The 17110-nt window shown below is 36.9% G+C and overlaps 1 protein-coding gene across 7 annotated transcripts in view; it reads left to right on the forward strand.

Moving 5' to 3' along the window:
* The window catches only part of TMEM68 (transmembrane protein 68), a 34206-nt gene extending 17513 nt beyond the window's left edge, over nt 1–16693 (forward strand). For all 7 annotated transcript variants that reach the window (XM_005688981.3, XM_005688980.3, XM_005688982.3 and 4 more), the window contains 5 exons: nt 1481–1648; nt 4619–4812; nt 10910–10970; nt 13044–13183; nt 15134–16693. In XM_005688981.3, the coding sequence (XP_005689038.1) occupies nt 1481–1648; nt 4619–4812; nt 10910–10970; nt 13044–13183; nt 15134–15250 (680 nt within the window). In that variant the 3' untranslated portion in view covers nt 15251–16693. The remainder of the gene's footprint in view (nt 1–1480; nt 1649–4618; nt 4813–10909; nt 10971–13043; nt 13184–15133) is intronic.

Consider the following 17110-nt stretch of genomic DNA (forward strand, 5'->3'; position numbering starts at 1 on the left):
TTAGAATGTTTGTCTGCTGGGACAATCTATCCTTTTGATAACTACAGGCAACTTCAGTGACTGATTCTAAGTAAATTGAATTATTTGAACTAAAATTAGGCAATTGGGAAGAAATGTTAAAAGTACAGAAACACAATTTTGAAATATCATTAAATTTAATTTTTAAAACTGTTCTGTTGAGTTTATTTGATATATTACCAAATGATTATTTCTTCAATACTAGAATCAGTTACCACATTTAATCTGTTTGGTGAAGATATTATGTTTTTGTTTAGTCACTAAGTCATGTGCGACTCTTTTGCGATCCCGTGGACTGTAGCCTGCCAGGCTCCTCTGTCCATGGGATTTCCCAGGCAAGAATACTGGAGTGGGTTGCCATGCCCTTATCCAGGGGATCTTCCTGACTCAAGGATCAAACCCGAGTCTCCTGCATTGGCAGGAGGATTTTTTACCACTCAGTTACCTGGGAAGCCGAAAGATATTATAAACTACTTTAAAAATGAATCTCTTAAAATTTACACCTAAATCTTTAGAATTTAAATGTTTGTTTCTTAGCAAATCTAACAAGGGATGAACTGAAGGGAAGAAGCACACTAGCAGTTTCAGATTTCTGTATTCTGGACACAGTGTCTTTCCTGTGTGGGTTGCAGCCTTGGGTCAGCAGTTCTGTGTGGGAGAGTCTGGCCACAGGAACTTGCTTTTCCTTCTCCCCTTTAGTCACTGAAGACTTCCTTCCTTTTTCTTTGGGCCTCATTGCCCATGGCCGTGGCCTCTGGATGCTCCCGTTTTCTCTTTGCCAGGTCCAGCTGAGTCTCTGGTCTATAACAACCCCCTCTAATGGGGAGAAGGGAGGTAAAAGCAGGTCTTAGACCAGGGCCGGGATCACATGCCTTCTCCTGCACAGTGCCATTTCCCACCCCCTGGGATGAAACACGAAGGGTAGTTTTTACTGACATGTGTGTGGCGCTTACCTCAACCTTTTATATGTGTTTCCCACAGTCCACCCACAGCACAGAATGGTGGGAGGAGAAGTGAGGGCTGGCTTGTCTTTAGTCCCACTCATACTACAGGAGAGAGATTTTCTTGACATTCAGTTCAAATCTCTCATCACATTGTTTTCCTCCACATGTAGTAGTTAGATCCTATAGAGTCATCTTTGTTTTGAATAAATAGAATGGGAAGAATGTGTGAAGAATGATGTATATGTATATATTTGTTGTTCAGTCGCTAAGTTGTGTCAGACCTTGTGATCCCATGGACTGTAGCAAGCCAGGCTTCTCTGTCCATGGGATTCTCCAGGCAAGAATACTGGAGTGGGCTACCATGCCCTCCTCCAGGGGATCTTCCTGACTCATGGATCAAACCTGGGTCTCCTGCATTGCAAGCAGATTCTTTACCATCAGAGCCACCAGGGAAGACTTAGTATAAATAGACTAATGTTAAATACATTTTAATTGTCTGTGCTTTGTTTTTCTAACAGGTTATGAAGTTCATGGGATGGAAAAAATACCAGAAGAAGGACCAGCACTGATCATTTTTTATCACGGAGCTATTCCCATAGACTTTTACTACTTCATGGCTAAAATTTTTATCCATAAAGGCAGAACTTGCCGAGTAGTAGCGGATCACTTTGTCTTTAAAATTCCAGGTAAACTTTCACTGTAGCTGGTGATAGAAGAATATTTAATGAACATGACCAATTATGTGACAGTCTGTGTATCTTTGAGTTCTCTATTAATAGTATTACATGGAAAATCTTTTTGCCTTTTTAGGGTAGCACACTTGGAACTCCAGTTTGGGAGTATCTGTTTTAGGTAATATATCTAAATATAAAAACATTATGGCCAAAAATGTTATCTAGTTTCTTTCTTTATTAACAAGTATTTAGTCATTATTTTTCAAAGTTAAATCCTAAAATAAATTGTAACTTTTGCCAAACAATTAATATATATTTTGGTATAGAGGGTAGTTAACTTTTCATATGGTGAATTTTTCTGTGAGCTATTGATTTGAGAGTTTACTTCTACAGTAATCAGTAATCAGGGTTTGATTACTGTCAGTTGGATAGCAAATGAAAATTAGTGAAATAAGCTAGCCAGGATATATTTTGTCTTTCCATAGTAACATAATATTGTCTCAAAAATCCTAATCTATATAGCCTATTATGTCTCTTATCATATTTGACTTGCGTGGTAGAATTAAAACTCTTGAGCTTGAGGACTACATTCTTTTTAATATTCATGTTCCTAAAGGCTTTGTGCTTTTTAGAAAAGATTAATAGGGAGACTTGTCTAGTGGTCCAGTGGTTAAGACTCCATGCTTCCACGGCAGGGGGAACAGGTTTGATCCCTGGTCAGGAAACTAAGACCCTGCATGCTGTGTGGTGTGGCCCCCCCAAAACAATAAAATAAAAATAAAAATAAAAAGATTAATCGGTAATTCCCTGGTGGTCCAGCAGTTAGGACTCTGTGTTTTCACTGCTGAGGGCACAGGTTCAAACCTGGTTGGGGAACTAAGATTCCACAGGCCATATGGTACAGCCAAAAAAGAAAAAAAAAATTAGTAAACTGAATGGTTTCAAACATGATAAGAATTTTAAAAGAATCATTCTAAAGTAAACTCACTGAGATTTTCTTCTGTCACTAAATTACTGGGAACAAGCCAAGAAAATTTATAGCATGTTTTCTGGATTAATAAAAACAAAAGCCAGCCCTCAACCAGCTAAGCCCCAGGCAGTGCATGAAATAACAGTTCACTTACTGCCTTTCACAGACATGGTTAATGCTTCCAGTATCCCTGTGTCACTAAAAAAGCCATCTTTTTTTATACACAGAGTACTTTGTGTGTAAAGTAAGTTGGCTATAAAAGATATTTCTTTAGAAAGTAATATGATCACTTTATAATAGACTTGGAAACTAGAGGAAATAACATCATTACATGGTCTTATCATGCTAACATGTACCCAGTTATCATTTTGATGTATTTTGCTTCATTTTTAATTTGTACTTTTTCATTTTATATAAACTATTTTGTGTTCTTTTAAAAAAATTAATGCAACATTAACATTTTTCCATGTTTTATAGAGAACATTTTTAATATATGACTAAAATATTTACTTGTTTTCTCTTATGAAACATTAGATTGCTTCCATTTTTTGAATATACACAATAGAATGTGAGGGGCTTCCCTGGTGGCTCAGCAGTAAAGAATCCGGCTGCAATACAGGAGCTGCATAAGATGTGGGTTTGATCCCTGGGTCAGGAAGATCCCCTGGAGGAGGAAGTGGCAACCCACTCCAGTATTCTTTGCAATCCATAGGGCTGCAGAGTCAGACACGACTGAAGTGACTTAGCATGCATGCAATAGAATGTGAATATTTTTATTTAGCATTTGACTCTAAAGTTTTCCCCCTTTATAATCTTTATGATCTTATAATATTTTATTAAATCTTCCTCATTTATTCATTTACCTTGAGAGTGCATCGAGTGAAATCAGTGAACTTTTAATAGAAGATAAAAATTATTTCTTCTCAGTAATACTGATAATCTTGCCTCAGACCCTTAAAACCTATGAGCAGTTTGGCTATTCTGCACAGTTTTCACTCTCCATCCACACATGTCCCAGTCTCGCGGGACTATGTTATGAACATCAGTCCTCTAAATTTTCAGTTTAGTTTGGTTAAAATATTTAATTATTGATAGGATTGTTTCTTTCATCCATAAGTAGTTGTAATTTGAAAAACTGTACCATATTAAGACTGGGATGAATTGTTCCCAAGTCAAACAGTAACATTATTAAAAGCTCTTAATGATATTGCTATTATTGTTGATTTAAAAAATCTTATTGTGAAATTAGCTGTATGTAACTTTTAATTTTGGGGGCTTCCATGGTGGCTCAGACGGTAAAGTGTCTGCCTGCAATGCAGGAAACCCAGCTTCGATCCCTAGGTTAGGAAGATCCCCTGGAGAAGGAAATGGCAAACAATTCCAGTACTCTTGCCTGGAAAATTTCATGGTCGGAGGAGCCTAGAAGGCTACAGTCCATGGGGTTGCTTTTAGTTTGGATAGATTTAACTGTGGCCTGCCAGTTTGGGTAGGTCCAGGTCAGTTAGATTCACGTTCTCCTCAGTGACTCGTTCATGGGGTTAATGGAAGGTTAGATGGGTGGTTGCTGACCCCTCTCATAAATACTGTGGACAGTGTTTGCCTATGACACACACTGGAAGAGTTTTAGACTAGACGCACTTGGACCGGAATCTCTGCCCTGCCCTTTGCCAGATGTGTGCCTTTGAGCAAGCCTCTCAACCCTCTGAACCAACTTTCCTCCTCTGAAAAATGGGGATAAAAATCCCTATTTTCCCAGGTCCTTGGGGGTTTTAATTGAGAATTTGAATATGCAGCCAGAGTTATAGGTGATCATGAAGGAGGTGATCAATAAGACATTGCTATTAATTTACCAGCAATGTTGATCTTAAGAGTTCCTGTTGGTTTAAAAAGTAAAAAAATAACGTACTGATTTAAGTATAAAGACTACATTATGTAGATTGTGAAAACTTTTGTTCTCAAAAAATTGGACAAGAAGTACTTAAGATGTATCTTCATGTTAATATATCTTACAGGGTTTAGCTTATTACTTGATGTATTTTGTGCTATTCATGGACCAAGAGAAAAATGTGTTGAAATCCTGCAGAGTGGTCACTTGCTAGCTATCTCACCAGGTGGCGTTCGGGAAGCACTGATGAGTGACGAGACCTACAACATTGTGTGGGGTAATCGGAAAGGCTTCGCTCAGGTTGCAATCGATGCAAAAGTGGTGAGTTGTATAAAACTGATTATTAAAGGAAAGCTAGGTCAACTTTAAAATAAATGCTTAAGTTGCCAAAGTATATCAGAATTTAAATCTTGTCTTTGTACTACTTTAAAAAGTAGTGTATGTAACTCATAACAATAGAGAAATAGTCCTTGTGCATGGGAAACCATCTTTATAAAAATTCAGTCTGGGAATATGCGAATACCTAGAAAAGCTTTATTTTACACTTCAAAATCCAGCTTCTTGTATTCAGATTTATGAAATTTTTGTATTCTTTCAGTTATACTCTTTTTCATGAGTATAATCAGTCCAATTCTGTGTAGTTTGACATATTTCAGTGTTTGAGTTGACATATTTCAGTGATGGCTGTTAGTTGGTTTCATTATAATTCTTGTGTCTGTGACCAATTTATAACAATATAACTCATATAATATATGACTCCTACCATTTTTCATCAGCAAATGTGATCAGCTATCTAATAGTAGGAATAAAGATGAGAAATAGATATTGGTATAATTTAGAGCTTTTAAAAAAGAATGAGTTTGTCAATAAAGTGACGGTTCCTCTGGGAGTCACTGTAATTGTTCTTAGTAAACTGGAGAATCAGAACGTCATCTTGTCCTTTTCTTTTGCTTTGGAAAGTATTTCTCAGCTTTTTGGTCTCCGTATTGTGCTTTGTCCTATGAAACATTTACTACTTATGGGATGTTTCTTCTTTGTTTTTTCTTTATTTTCATTTTAGATTATCTATCAGAAAAAGAAATCGTGGCACTTGCCAAGGTGGTTTTCTTTTTCCAGGCCAGTTAGTTAGAGACTGCTGCCCATACTTTCACGTTTTTGTTTTTGTGTGTGTGTTTCCATTGCTGTCATGTAGACACCAGTTTAGACCCTTAACTTGACTGTTTATTTTGCAAATACAGACCTTCGATTAAAAAAGAAAGGATTATGGATGTCTCCTTCTAACCCAAAAGCAACATTTAAGGAAGAATGGACATTTTTCCTTTATTTTTTAAATCACAGAGTTACAATAAAATATAATACATTGCACGCTATTCTCTACTGTACATATTTGTATATGTAACTCCTAGAAGATAGTGCTCTATCAGTGTGATCTCGGTGTGAGTTAATGTACTTGGCCAAGTGTTCTATAATGGACCACATAAAAATTTAAACACTATTGTCCTACAGTAGGTTATACACTTCCTTAGGACAAAGCCATCTTTTTATAGTCTGAGCTCTGAGTACAATGATTAGCACTTAGGCTCTGTGTATTTGTTGAATTGATTTTGTAAACACAATATTAAACACTGTAAGAAAGGAGCCTTTTGAATTTAAGTCTAGGTTAATAGTATTACTGATTAAGAAAATTAATTTATAGCCTACTTTCCAAAAAATCTTATGTATTAAGATAGAAAACAAAACTTTAGACTTTATGAATACTGTGGATACAAGATGATATGTGCACAGTTGTTTAGAAATTAAGGCAAATCAGTATAAATGTACATTGAGCCAATGATAAAAGCTAAAAGCCTAGCTCAATTTTCAGGTTTATATTTTGAGAGAATTATTTCTTCCCAGGTATAAGATAAAAGCTAGAAAAGCTTTATTTTACACTTCAAAATCCAGCTGGAAATCTATTGATGAAAATAGATTTGGAATCACCCACATTGATCATGGGACTCTAATTCCTCATCCTTAAGTAACAGTTTTAATGACCTTTGCCTGGAAGAAGACTTGATAGAAAGAAATCACATAGAGAAAGAAACTCTTTCATCAATCCTTGAGTTTCTAGATAAATGAGATAATCTAGATCATTTAAGGTTTTGGTACAAAACTTGAGAAAATTTAATGAACAGTCCTTTACAAATTAATCAACAAAAATCTTTCACGTTGCTGGCTTACGTCATAGCACTGTATTGTTGATGTCTTGCATCACTCCCAACCTTTCTTAGTGCTTTTAAAGGCTTTGCATCGGTGCCCTGCGCAGTCAGTAGGTGACGTATGTGATTATTCCAATGTTGCAGATGAGGAAGCTCAGGCACAGAGAGATGGAAGGACCGAAGCAGAGCTTGTCGTTCAGGACGGCAGGCAGCCAGTGCACTTGACAGTGAGTCCACCCACCCTGAGCTTAGAGGTCCTTCCAGGTCCAAGAGGGAAGCCTTTCAGTCGCAGGTGGACATAGCTGTAAATGGCACCAGTAACTTATTTAGAAAAGCCTTTGCTCGGTCTCACAGATTTACCATAAACTTTGAGTCAGAATTTAAGACAGTTGTTGCAGGGTTAGCTGCATTTAAATTGTATAATAACAAAGTAATGGAAATTCAAGTGAAAAAAATCTAGATTGTCAATGGAGGTTCACAGAATATTGATAGCAAGTATTTAAGGTTCATGTGAAAATTATATGGCTTTTTGGTATAATCTAAATCACTTATTTTGTGAATTCCTGACAGTTCAACTTTGTTGAGAATTTTTAGGTTAACATTATACCTAAATAAGTTGGGATAAAAAGGAGGCTGTGTACTCTAATTGGAAAACAGGTAACAGATGTAAAAGAAGATAGCATTTGTTTCAGTAATATTGTTTATGTGTATTATCTTGATCTATAAAAAACCTTGAGATGGGATAATTCTTATTATTGTCCCTGTTTCATACATGAAGAAACTGAGGGGTAGTGAGTGACTTGCCCACTTACATTTTTGTGGCAAAGACTCCAAGACCACTGTATTCCAAATACACAGCCTCTCCCTCTCACATACATGTACAAATTGTTGACATACATTAACAATTTGATTCTAGGTTACTGATGCAACTACCTTGTTATACAAAGCGTCACCAAGAAAGGAATGAACTACGGTACATAGTTGTAATCACGGTAATGCTGTAGCTGTAAGGCAGCAAGCCTGAGCATGAATTTAGAAACCACAGACCCAGGGTACAGCCTGGAGTACTAAGTTTGCAGGGTAAGCTTTTTCCTGTTTAGTGTTTTCTAGAAATGCCCAGCCTCTGGAGAGTTAGCCATTAAAGGATGATAATGCAACTAAAAGAGCCTTTTGATGAGGGTGAAAGAGGAGAGTGAAAACTCTGGCTTGAAACTCAACGTGAAAAAACAAAGATCATAGCATCTGGTCCCATCACTTCATAGACGGGAAAAAAGTGGAAGCAGTGACAGATTTTATTTTCTTGGCTCTGAAATCATGACGGACGGTGACTGCAGCCATGAAATTAAAAGATGCTTGTTCCTTGAAAGGAAAGCTATGACAAACCTAGTGCATGTGTTCTAAGTTGCCTTAGTCGTGTCCGACTCTTTGTGACCCTATGGACTGTACCTCACAAGGCTCCTCTGTCCATGGGATTCTCCAGGCAAGAATACTGGAATGGGTTGCCATTCCCTTCTCTAGAGGATCTTCCTGGCACACGGATTGCATCCACCTCTCTTATGTCTCCTGCATTGGCAGATGGGTTCTTTACCACTAGCACCATTTGGGAAGCCCCATGACAAGCATAGACAGTATATTAAGAAGCAGAGACATCATTTTGCCGACAAGGGTCTGTATAGTCAAAGCTGTGGTTTTTCTAGTAGTCAAGTACAATGTGAGACTTGGACCATAAAGAAGGGTGAACACTGAAGAATTGATGATTTTGAATTGTGGTGCTGGAGAAGACTCTTGAGAGTCCCTTGGACTGCAAGGAGATACAACCAGTCCATCCTAAAGGAAAGTAACCCTGAATATTCCTTGGAAGGACAGATGCTGAAGCTGAAGCTCCAATACTTTGGCCGCCTGATGCGAAAAGCCCACTCTTTGGAGAAGACCCTGATGCTGGAAAAGATTGAGAATAGGAGGAGAAGGGCGTGACAGAGGACGAGATGGTTGGATAGCTTCACCAACTCAATGGATGAGAATGTGAGCAAACTCCAGGAGATAGTGGAGGACAGAGGAGTCTGGTGCGCTGTAGTCTATGAGGTCACAAAGAGTCAGGCATGACTTAGTGACTGAACAACAACTACAAATACATCCCGAAGAATCTTTGTAAAGTATACCCTTCGATAGAAACTTTGGGGTTAATGCCAGAGTAAATCTGGCAGAACTGGTTGGAGAAGGCAGAGTGGTATATATGTGAGCTGGAAGTTCTCTGTTCCTTCTTGGGCATCTTACCTTCTTAACTCTGAAGACATTATGCAACTATTTAAAATATTAGGATTCCAGCCATCGCTTTAGTCTACAAAACTAGTGGCGATTTCAGAAAAATCATAATCTGGATTTTTTTACAGAAGAGTCAGTCCACTTTGTCTTAGGTGTTAGCTTTGTGAATGAACTCCATCAGATTTTAAACTCTTCGTCTGACTGGTTTTCTTTACACCACTTCTCTCTATCCTAACTGGTTTTTAAAACGCCTGCTGTCTGTTTCCTACCCTTTGTTTTCAGAGAACACAAGCGAATTCCTCAGAATTTTCTTTCTGTTCTGTCAATTCATTCCTTCTGTGGTTTGTCCATTACACTGTCTGTTAGCACCTACTTTTTCTGGGCAGTGTTCCAGGTACTGGGGATCCAACTGTGAACGAAACAAAGTCTCTGCTGTCGGTTACAGAGATAATAAATAAGGGATCAGTTAGGTATATGTGAGGGAGTAAGTTTTATGAAGAAAGCTGTGCCTGCAGTCTCTTTCCTTCAGCCCACCACTTTTTACTGCTTTCAGAAGCTGAAAAGGAACAGCTTTTTAAATGTCAGCTTATGTAAATGTTTCAAGCCCTGCTCACTAAGGCAGGTCACTCTGATTTAGCAAATGCTGATGGTACACTGAAAGTGAAGTGACACTCGCCCTTCCCCACCAATTTTATCTGTTCTAAACATCATTTAATTCAGTATATTTTGTGTACAGTTTAAAGTATTTTATTCAATTTTTTATCTACTTCAGTTTCACTATGGCATAATCTCCTTACATGGTCCTTTGCTACTTAATCCATTATTTTATGATTAGATAAGGCCTCCATTTTAAGTGAGTGAAGTCATTCAGTCATGTCTGGCTCTTTGCAACCCCGTGGACTGTAACCTGCCAGGCTCCTCCATCCATGGGATTTTCCAGGCAAGAATACTGGAGTGAGTTGCCATTTCCTTTTCCAGGGGATCTTCCTGACCCAGGGATCGAACCTGGGTCTCCCACGTTGCAGGCAGACTGTTCATCATCTGAGCCACCAGAGAATCATATTTAATCATTGATATTCATGGAAAAATAAAAAAACATGAACTTGTGAACAGATATCCTCCAAAATTAATGATATAAAGAGTTTATATATACACACACAGACACATACATACGCTTTTCCTATTTTTTTGGTGTTGAGACTTACACATGGGTTTCCTGGTGGCTCAGCAGTAAAGAGTATGCCTGCCAGTTCAGGAGACGGGGGTTCGATCCCTGGTCTGAAAGATCCCCTGGAGAAGGAAATGGCAACCCACTCCAGTATTCTTACCTGGAGAAACCCATGGATAGGGGAGCCTGATGGGCTACAGTCTATGGGGTCACAAAAAGAGTCAGACACAGCTTAGCGACTTAACAACAATTTATACAGTTTTCGTTGATATTGAACATTTTCAGATTTAATAAGCTAACCCCCCCAAAAATGGTGTTTCACTAATTTCTGGACAGCATCTTGCCAAAACTTGTTATTGAAAATTATAGAAATTTCCCCATAGAGAGGATTTCTGTCTTGTAACTTTTTCTTCAGTGAACATACTATTCAGTACCCCACTAAAACCAGTTTAATTATCATTCATTTTACTCAGTGACATTGATGATTACTTTAATCCTTGAGTTTCAGGAGTTCTTGAGAATGATAGCAAAGTTGGCAAATGAAATATTGCATATTACCACTAGAGGGTAGTGTTTCCAATATATATATATGTGCATATATATATATATATTTAGAAATACCACGTTAATTTCAGTCGATAAATCACACTAGTGATAACAGTATGTTTTTATTTTTTAAAATACCTTAGTTTTGTGACTTAAACAGGCCCTTAAAATTTTACAATAGTGACTTAATAGAGACATCAAATGGATTAATGTATTTACTTTTTAATTCAAATTCTCTCTTTAGCCCATTATTCCTATGTTTACACAAAATATTCGAGAAGGATTTAGATCACTTGGAGGAACAAGTAAGTTCTGATTCATATGGTTTTTTAAGTATAACTGTAATATTTAGAATGTAATATTTTAAATATTTGGACTTTTAAACACTATACAGAAACCTTTCGAATTTATTTTAGAAAATGCATATGCTATTTAGGTGTTTTTCTCTTTTAAATCTAAGTGATAACTGGTTCTAAGTGATAGCAGTTCTAGGTGTTAAATTTTTGTTGAGTCTCATATATACTGAAGATTATTTACCATGGGCTTTAAAAAATTGCACAGTGAATTTTCTAATTCTGTGTTAAACCATATTGTTGAGGTTTAGAACGGACTTACGTATTACCCAGACCACCTTCCTAACTCGTTCCTGAAGAAGTTACAGCTTTAAAAATGGACGGCAACAAAATACTGAATTAAGATTAGCAGCCTAAGGAGGTGCCATTTGCTTTCATTTATTGCTATTACTTCTCGTCCTTTTTATTTTTTTGAACCATGATAAACCTACCTCAAAGAGTTCTTTTTGCCTACCTTTAATTTTTGATAAAAATAGCTTTGAACCTAGCTATAGGAAGGATCGGAGAAGGCAATGGCACCCCACTCCAGCACTCTTGCCTGGAAAATCCCATGGACAGAGGAGCCTGGTGGGCTACAGTCCATGGGGTCACTAAGACTGAGTGACTTCACTTTCCCTTCTCACTTTCATGCATTGGAGAAGGAAATGCCAACCCACTCCAGTGTTCTTGACTGAGGAATCCCAGGGACGGGGGAGCCTAGTGGGCTGCCGTCTGTGGGGTCGCACAGAGTCGGACACGACTGAAGCGACTTAGAAGCAGCAGCAGCAGCATAGGAAGGATAGCAATTAGATGTGCTTTCTGTTTGGAGTTTGTTGTTGGCTTATTTATTTTTATGAAATTTTTATGGTTTGTTTTGTACCCTGTGGTTTCTGTATTTGATTATATTTGTATCCTTAGCACTGTATTGTTAGTGTTCCTATCCATATATAAATCTCATCCTGAAAACCCTGAACTTCTATTGTTCCTTTTATGTCTAATGTTGGTGTATAGTTGATATTATATCATGTTTTCTTAGGTCTTTTTTTTTTTTTCAAATGTGAAATAGAAAGGCAGGTTGATGTGATGTTTAATTTTTGTTGTATAATTGTTCCTTCTAATTTTCTTTCAGGTCATTTCTTTAGAATTTAAGTTACATACCAGAAATCATTCCTACCTTTGCATACCAGAAATCATTCCTAATTTTGTTCCTTTAACTATCAAGTGTTTAAAAAATGTTTTGACTGCCTTTTTTACTTAAAAGTTGAATATCTCAAAAATTGATATGTAGTAATGTATTATTTCGAGTACTACTCTGGGTCTTATGGTATATTCTGTGTTTCCACATATAAACAGTGTTTTAAACTTTCAGTACAATTCATAATTGTATAGTCCATGTTCCTTGCCTTTTGTGGATTGTTTTGTGGTCTTAGCCCATCAGTTTATTTTACATTACTACCACTTTTAATCTTGCTAAATTTCACACTTGGTCCTTAGCACTAATAATCCTTTTCCCTAAGTTATAGTATTTTTAGTCTTAGGTTTTCAGTGTATTTTGGTCTCATGTTTATTTGACTTTATTTTATGGCTCCATTTTTGCTTTTATTCATGTAAGTCACGTATTTCTGAGCCTGTGGACTGTTTAGCCTCTGACGTTTTGTTGCAGTCTTTATCCTGTTTTGCAATAATAATAATGAGTTTGTCTTTTAAAATTCTTATTTTTTGAAAGCTCATCTCCACTCCTACCCCTCATTAATAGACCTTATTTATTGAGCATTTTTAGGTTGACAGAAAAATAGAGCAGAAGGCACAGAGGGGCCCCCACACCTCACCACCCCCCAGTTTCTTCTGTTACTGGCATCTTGCAGTAATGTGGCACATTTGTTACCATCAGTGAAAAGCTCCCCTTTAAAAAAATTGTTGTGTTAATTGCCAGGAGATGATACTGGTTGCCACCTTCCTTGAAGTCTTACATAATTCATTTGAAAGATTACAATTATATGCTTAGAATATGTAACAATTAAAATGATTTCATTTCCTTTAAAACAGGGCTGTTTAGGTGGCTTTATGAAAAATTCCGCTATCCATTTGCCCCCATGTACGGAGGTTTTCCTGTGAAGTTGCGCACCTACTTAGGTGATCCCATTCCATACGACCCAAAGATCACAGCAGAAGAACTAGCTGAAAAGGTAAATTATTCTTTCTTTAGTTTTAGGACATATTTTTCCTTTTACTGAAGATGAACTCATTAATTCCACAAATGTGTTCTGGATCAGTGGTGACTTTTCCCCCAAGGGACATCTGCCTGTGTCTGGGGACATTTTTATTGTCACAGTGGACAGAACTCAGGAGGTGGTGGTGCCCTTGGTGTCCCATGGGTAGAGGTCAAGGATGCCGGTAGATATTCTGTGGTGGGCAGGGCAGTCCCCACAGCAAAGAGCTGTTCTTTTGAAAATGTCAGTACTGTTGAGGTTGAAGTTCTTGGCCCTGATAATTAAAAAGTTTTGTAAGTGATGTTGAGAAGAAGAAAGCTTTGACCTCCATGAAAAGAAAGAAATTGCCTTTGTCTGGTAGAAGTACCTTGGGAGGAAAACGGAACGTTGTTTGTGAGTTTCCACGTCAGGTTGTCCCAGTGCTGCTGTTTGTTTGCTGTGTGACTCAGGCAGGCCCCACCACCCTCCTCTAGTCTAGGGGAGAGAAACAGAGCCCACTCACATATACCCAGAGGGTCACAGGCGACTGATCACGTTCATTGTTGAAAACTGTCTGCCACCCAGTAAGTGCTCCGTGGATGCTGGCTACTGTTGTTATCCTAGGAACATACAGCCCCATGTAGAAGGTCAGTAACTAAGCTGATGTTTTTAAGGTGATTTCTTAGCACAAGGGGGCTTCCCAGGTGGTTCAATGGTAAAAGAATACACCTGTCAATGCAGGAGACATGAGTTCAATCCCAGGGTTGGGAAGATCCCCTGGAGAAGGAAATGGCAAGCCTCTCTAGTATTCTTGCCTGGGAAATCCCATGACAGAGGAACCTGGTGGGCCATAGTCCAAGGGGTCACAAAGAGTTGGACACGACTGAGCAACTGAGCATGCACGTGAGCACATTAGCACAATGCTGTGCTTGTGGCTTGACTTCTCAACCTGAGCACCACTGACATTTTGTTGTGGGCAGCTAGAAAGGGGTGAAACTTCAGTGAGCTCGCCAGAAAACTTCCTACTACTTTTTTCCTTCTGATTTTCACCCCCTTCAGTTCTTTTTAGTGTTTACTGTGTGTAGGGCATTGCTGTGCACAATGCTAGAAAAATGCTAAGGTGTATCTTAAGGTATAGAAAGTTGCCATGTGGACAATATCTGTAATTCCACTGTAATGAAGTGAATGTAGGAAATATGGCTGAGTAACATACCATTATATATATGTACCACAGCTTCTTTATCCGTTCATCTGTTGTTTGACATTTAGGTTATTTACATGTCCTGGCTATTAAAAACAGTGCTGCAGTGAACACTGGGGTACATGTGTCCTTTTGACTTATGATTTTCTCAGGGTATATACCCAGTAGTAGGACTGCTGGGTCACATTGGGGAGGGGTTGGGAAAAAAGCTTAAGAGGGAGGGGATATATGTACACATATAGGTGATTCACTTTGTTATACAGCCAGAAACTAACACAGCATTGTAAAGCAATGATAGTCCAAAATAAAATGAAATAAAAATTAAAGAAATGCTGTGCACCTTGAAGAGTCACTGCATGAATGAAAGTTCAAGAACCTTCTGTACTAAACACAGTTTGCAACATTTCATTATTTTTTGTATGCTTAGAATGCTGAAAGGTTTTTGAAGCTAAATTAACAGTATTACATTAAAAAACAAAACTAAGAAAGAAGTCATTCATTCTGAGGATTGATAGATGCTAAGTTTGGGAAGACTTCTTTAAAGTACTAGTGTATTAAAAAAAGTATTATATTGCAGTATAAATATAATAAATAATAAATAAATAATTATTTATTATTAAATAATAATAATAATAAAGTATTATATTAAAGTATACTATATCAAAGCACTAGTATATATCCTTACAAACTAAGTATCTACATTGAGAACTAAAAGAATAACGGCTTTTCTTTTGCTTTCTTGATAGACGAAGGATGCTGTTCAAGCTCTGATTGATAAGCACCAAAGAATACCCGGAAACATAATGAGTGCTTTGCTAGAACGTTTTCGTAACAAACAAAAGATCAACCAGAAGACTCTTTAATACATTTATATTAATCTGTTTGTATCTATAGGACTGTATTCTGAATTTTGTAGGTTCTATAGTTAGTATTTTTTTTTTAAATCACGTGAAGAAGCATCTTTCATTGAACTTGTTTGCTTGAAATTATGTTGTCAATTTTGTTTCTGCAATCAGTTGTGTCAAATTTAAACAATAACTCACTACATGCATCATAATTCAGAAAATGATCATGGTTCTTTTTATAATTTTCTAATCATGTATTATAAACATAGATCCTTAAATCTATGGGCTTCCCTGGTAGCTCATCTGCTAACGAATCTGCCTGTAATGCAGGAGACCCAGGTTTGATCCCTGGGTCGGGAAGATCCCCTGAAGAGGGGAATGGCTACCCACTCCATGCCTCATAATTTGGAAAGTGATCATGGTTCTTTTTATAGTTGCCTAATCATGTATCCTACACATAAATCCTTCAAGTTAAGTTTATCAATAATAGCAGTGGAGGTTAAACAAACATTCCTAAATAATGCATCTAAGTTTCTGCATCTCTTGCACTGAGCTAGTTTTGCAAGATGGCATAACCTAGGGTTTTAGTACAGATGCTTAAGTTAGAGAAAAACAAGCTCTTTCCTCTGCCTCTCATTCCTTTCATGACCTTCGGCAAATCACATATTTTTGTGCCTCAACAATTCACTTTTTAAAAACATGTTAATCCTTTGATGAGGAATATTGTTTTAACTCTTTCTATTTGCTGTGATTGATATCCATAGAATGGAAATTATGACTGTATAAACTAAACAATACCAAGATCTTTTAGAAGTTTGTGTATTTATTTTGTCCATAGGATGTTTAAATTATTCCTTCAGGTATGATGTCAAGTTGCCAAGCAACAATGAAAAAGATGTATTGTTTTTCAAACTGAGTAAAACAGAAATTAGGGAAAGTAAAATTTCTAATTATTGTGATTATTCTTTTTAGTATTATATTTTTAATGAGAATCTGTAGACAAGCCATAAAAGGTATGCTCTGCGTCGTCTGCCCTGTAATATGGCATTTAAGTGTCAGGTTAGAAATCACAGTCGTGCCCTGCATCTTGTACTTTAGAAGCTGATTCTAGGCTGATGACAGCCCCGGGAGAAAGCTCTGCTTTTCTCAACATCCTGGCTCATTCAGCTTGACTCTGCATCCAGATGGATGGTTTACTGTTTCAATAAAAATATACTTGAATGATGAATTTATGTGAACATAGGGCTCTCTGAAAAATTAATGGGTTTTGATTTGTTGTCTCTTTGAAATCTGAATTTAAAAGTATTTAAACAATACTACTAGGAATCAAATGCAGTATGTCCCTCTCCCTTTTTAAGATATTAAATTACTTGGATTTTTGTATAAACTTTTGTATAACAAGTATGTATGTATGATATGTGTAATGTATGTAAAATTAAGAAAAATAAAAATAAGCTGAAATGCAGTTCCTGTTCTTGTGAGATTACATATGTGACACTTTTTAAATTTAAACTGATTTTTTGTTTTACCATTTATGCTTTTCTCACCTATAGTCATATTTATCAATTTCAGCCATAATGAATAAAACTGACTTTTCCATGTAATAAGTATATTTTAATTTCAGTGAAAAGTATCAACTAATTTGCAGCTTTTTTCCCCTCTCGAGTAATGAGCAGTGTTTTTTAAAAAAATTCATCAATATTTCCAGAATAAAGGGTCATAATATGAATGAGAATAATGGTTTTTTGGCAACTATTGCGTTTTAAAAACTGAAGAAAGAACAACATTCATTGCTAATGTAGCAAAAGCCATTATTATTTTTTTTTTTACAGTATTAAAGTTTTACTGCTTTAAAACTTTTTTCTTCTCTGATACTCA

Source organism: Capra hircus, chromosome 14 (assembly GCF_001704415.2).
Source record: "Capra hircus breed San Clemente chromosome 14, ASM170441v1, whole genome shotgun sequence".
Lineage (NCBI taxonomy): Eukaryota > Metazoa > Chordata > Mammalia > Artiodactyla > Bovidae > Capra > Capra hircus.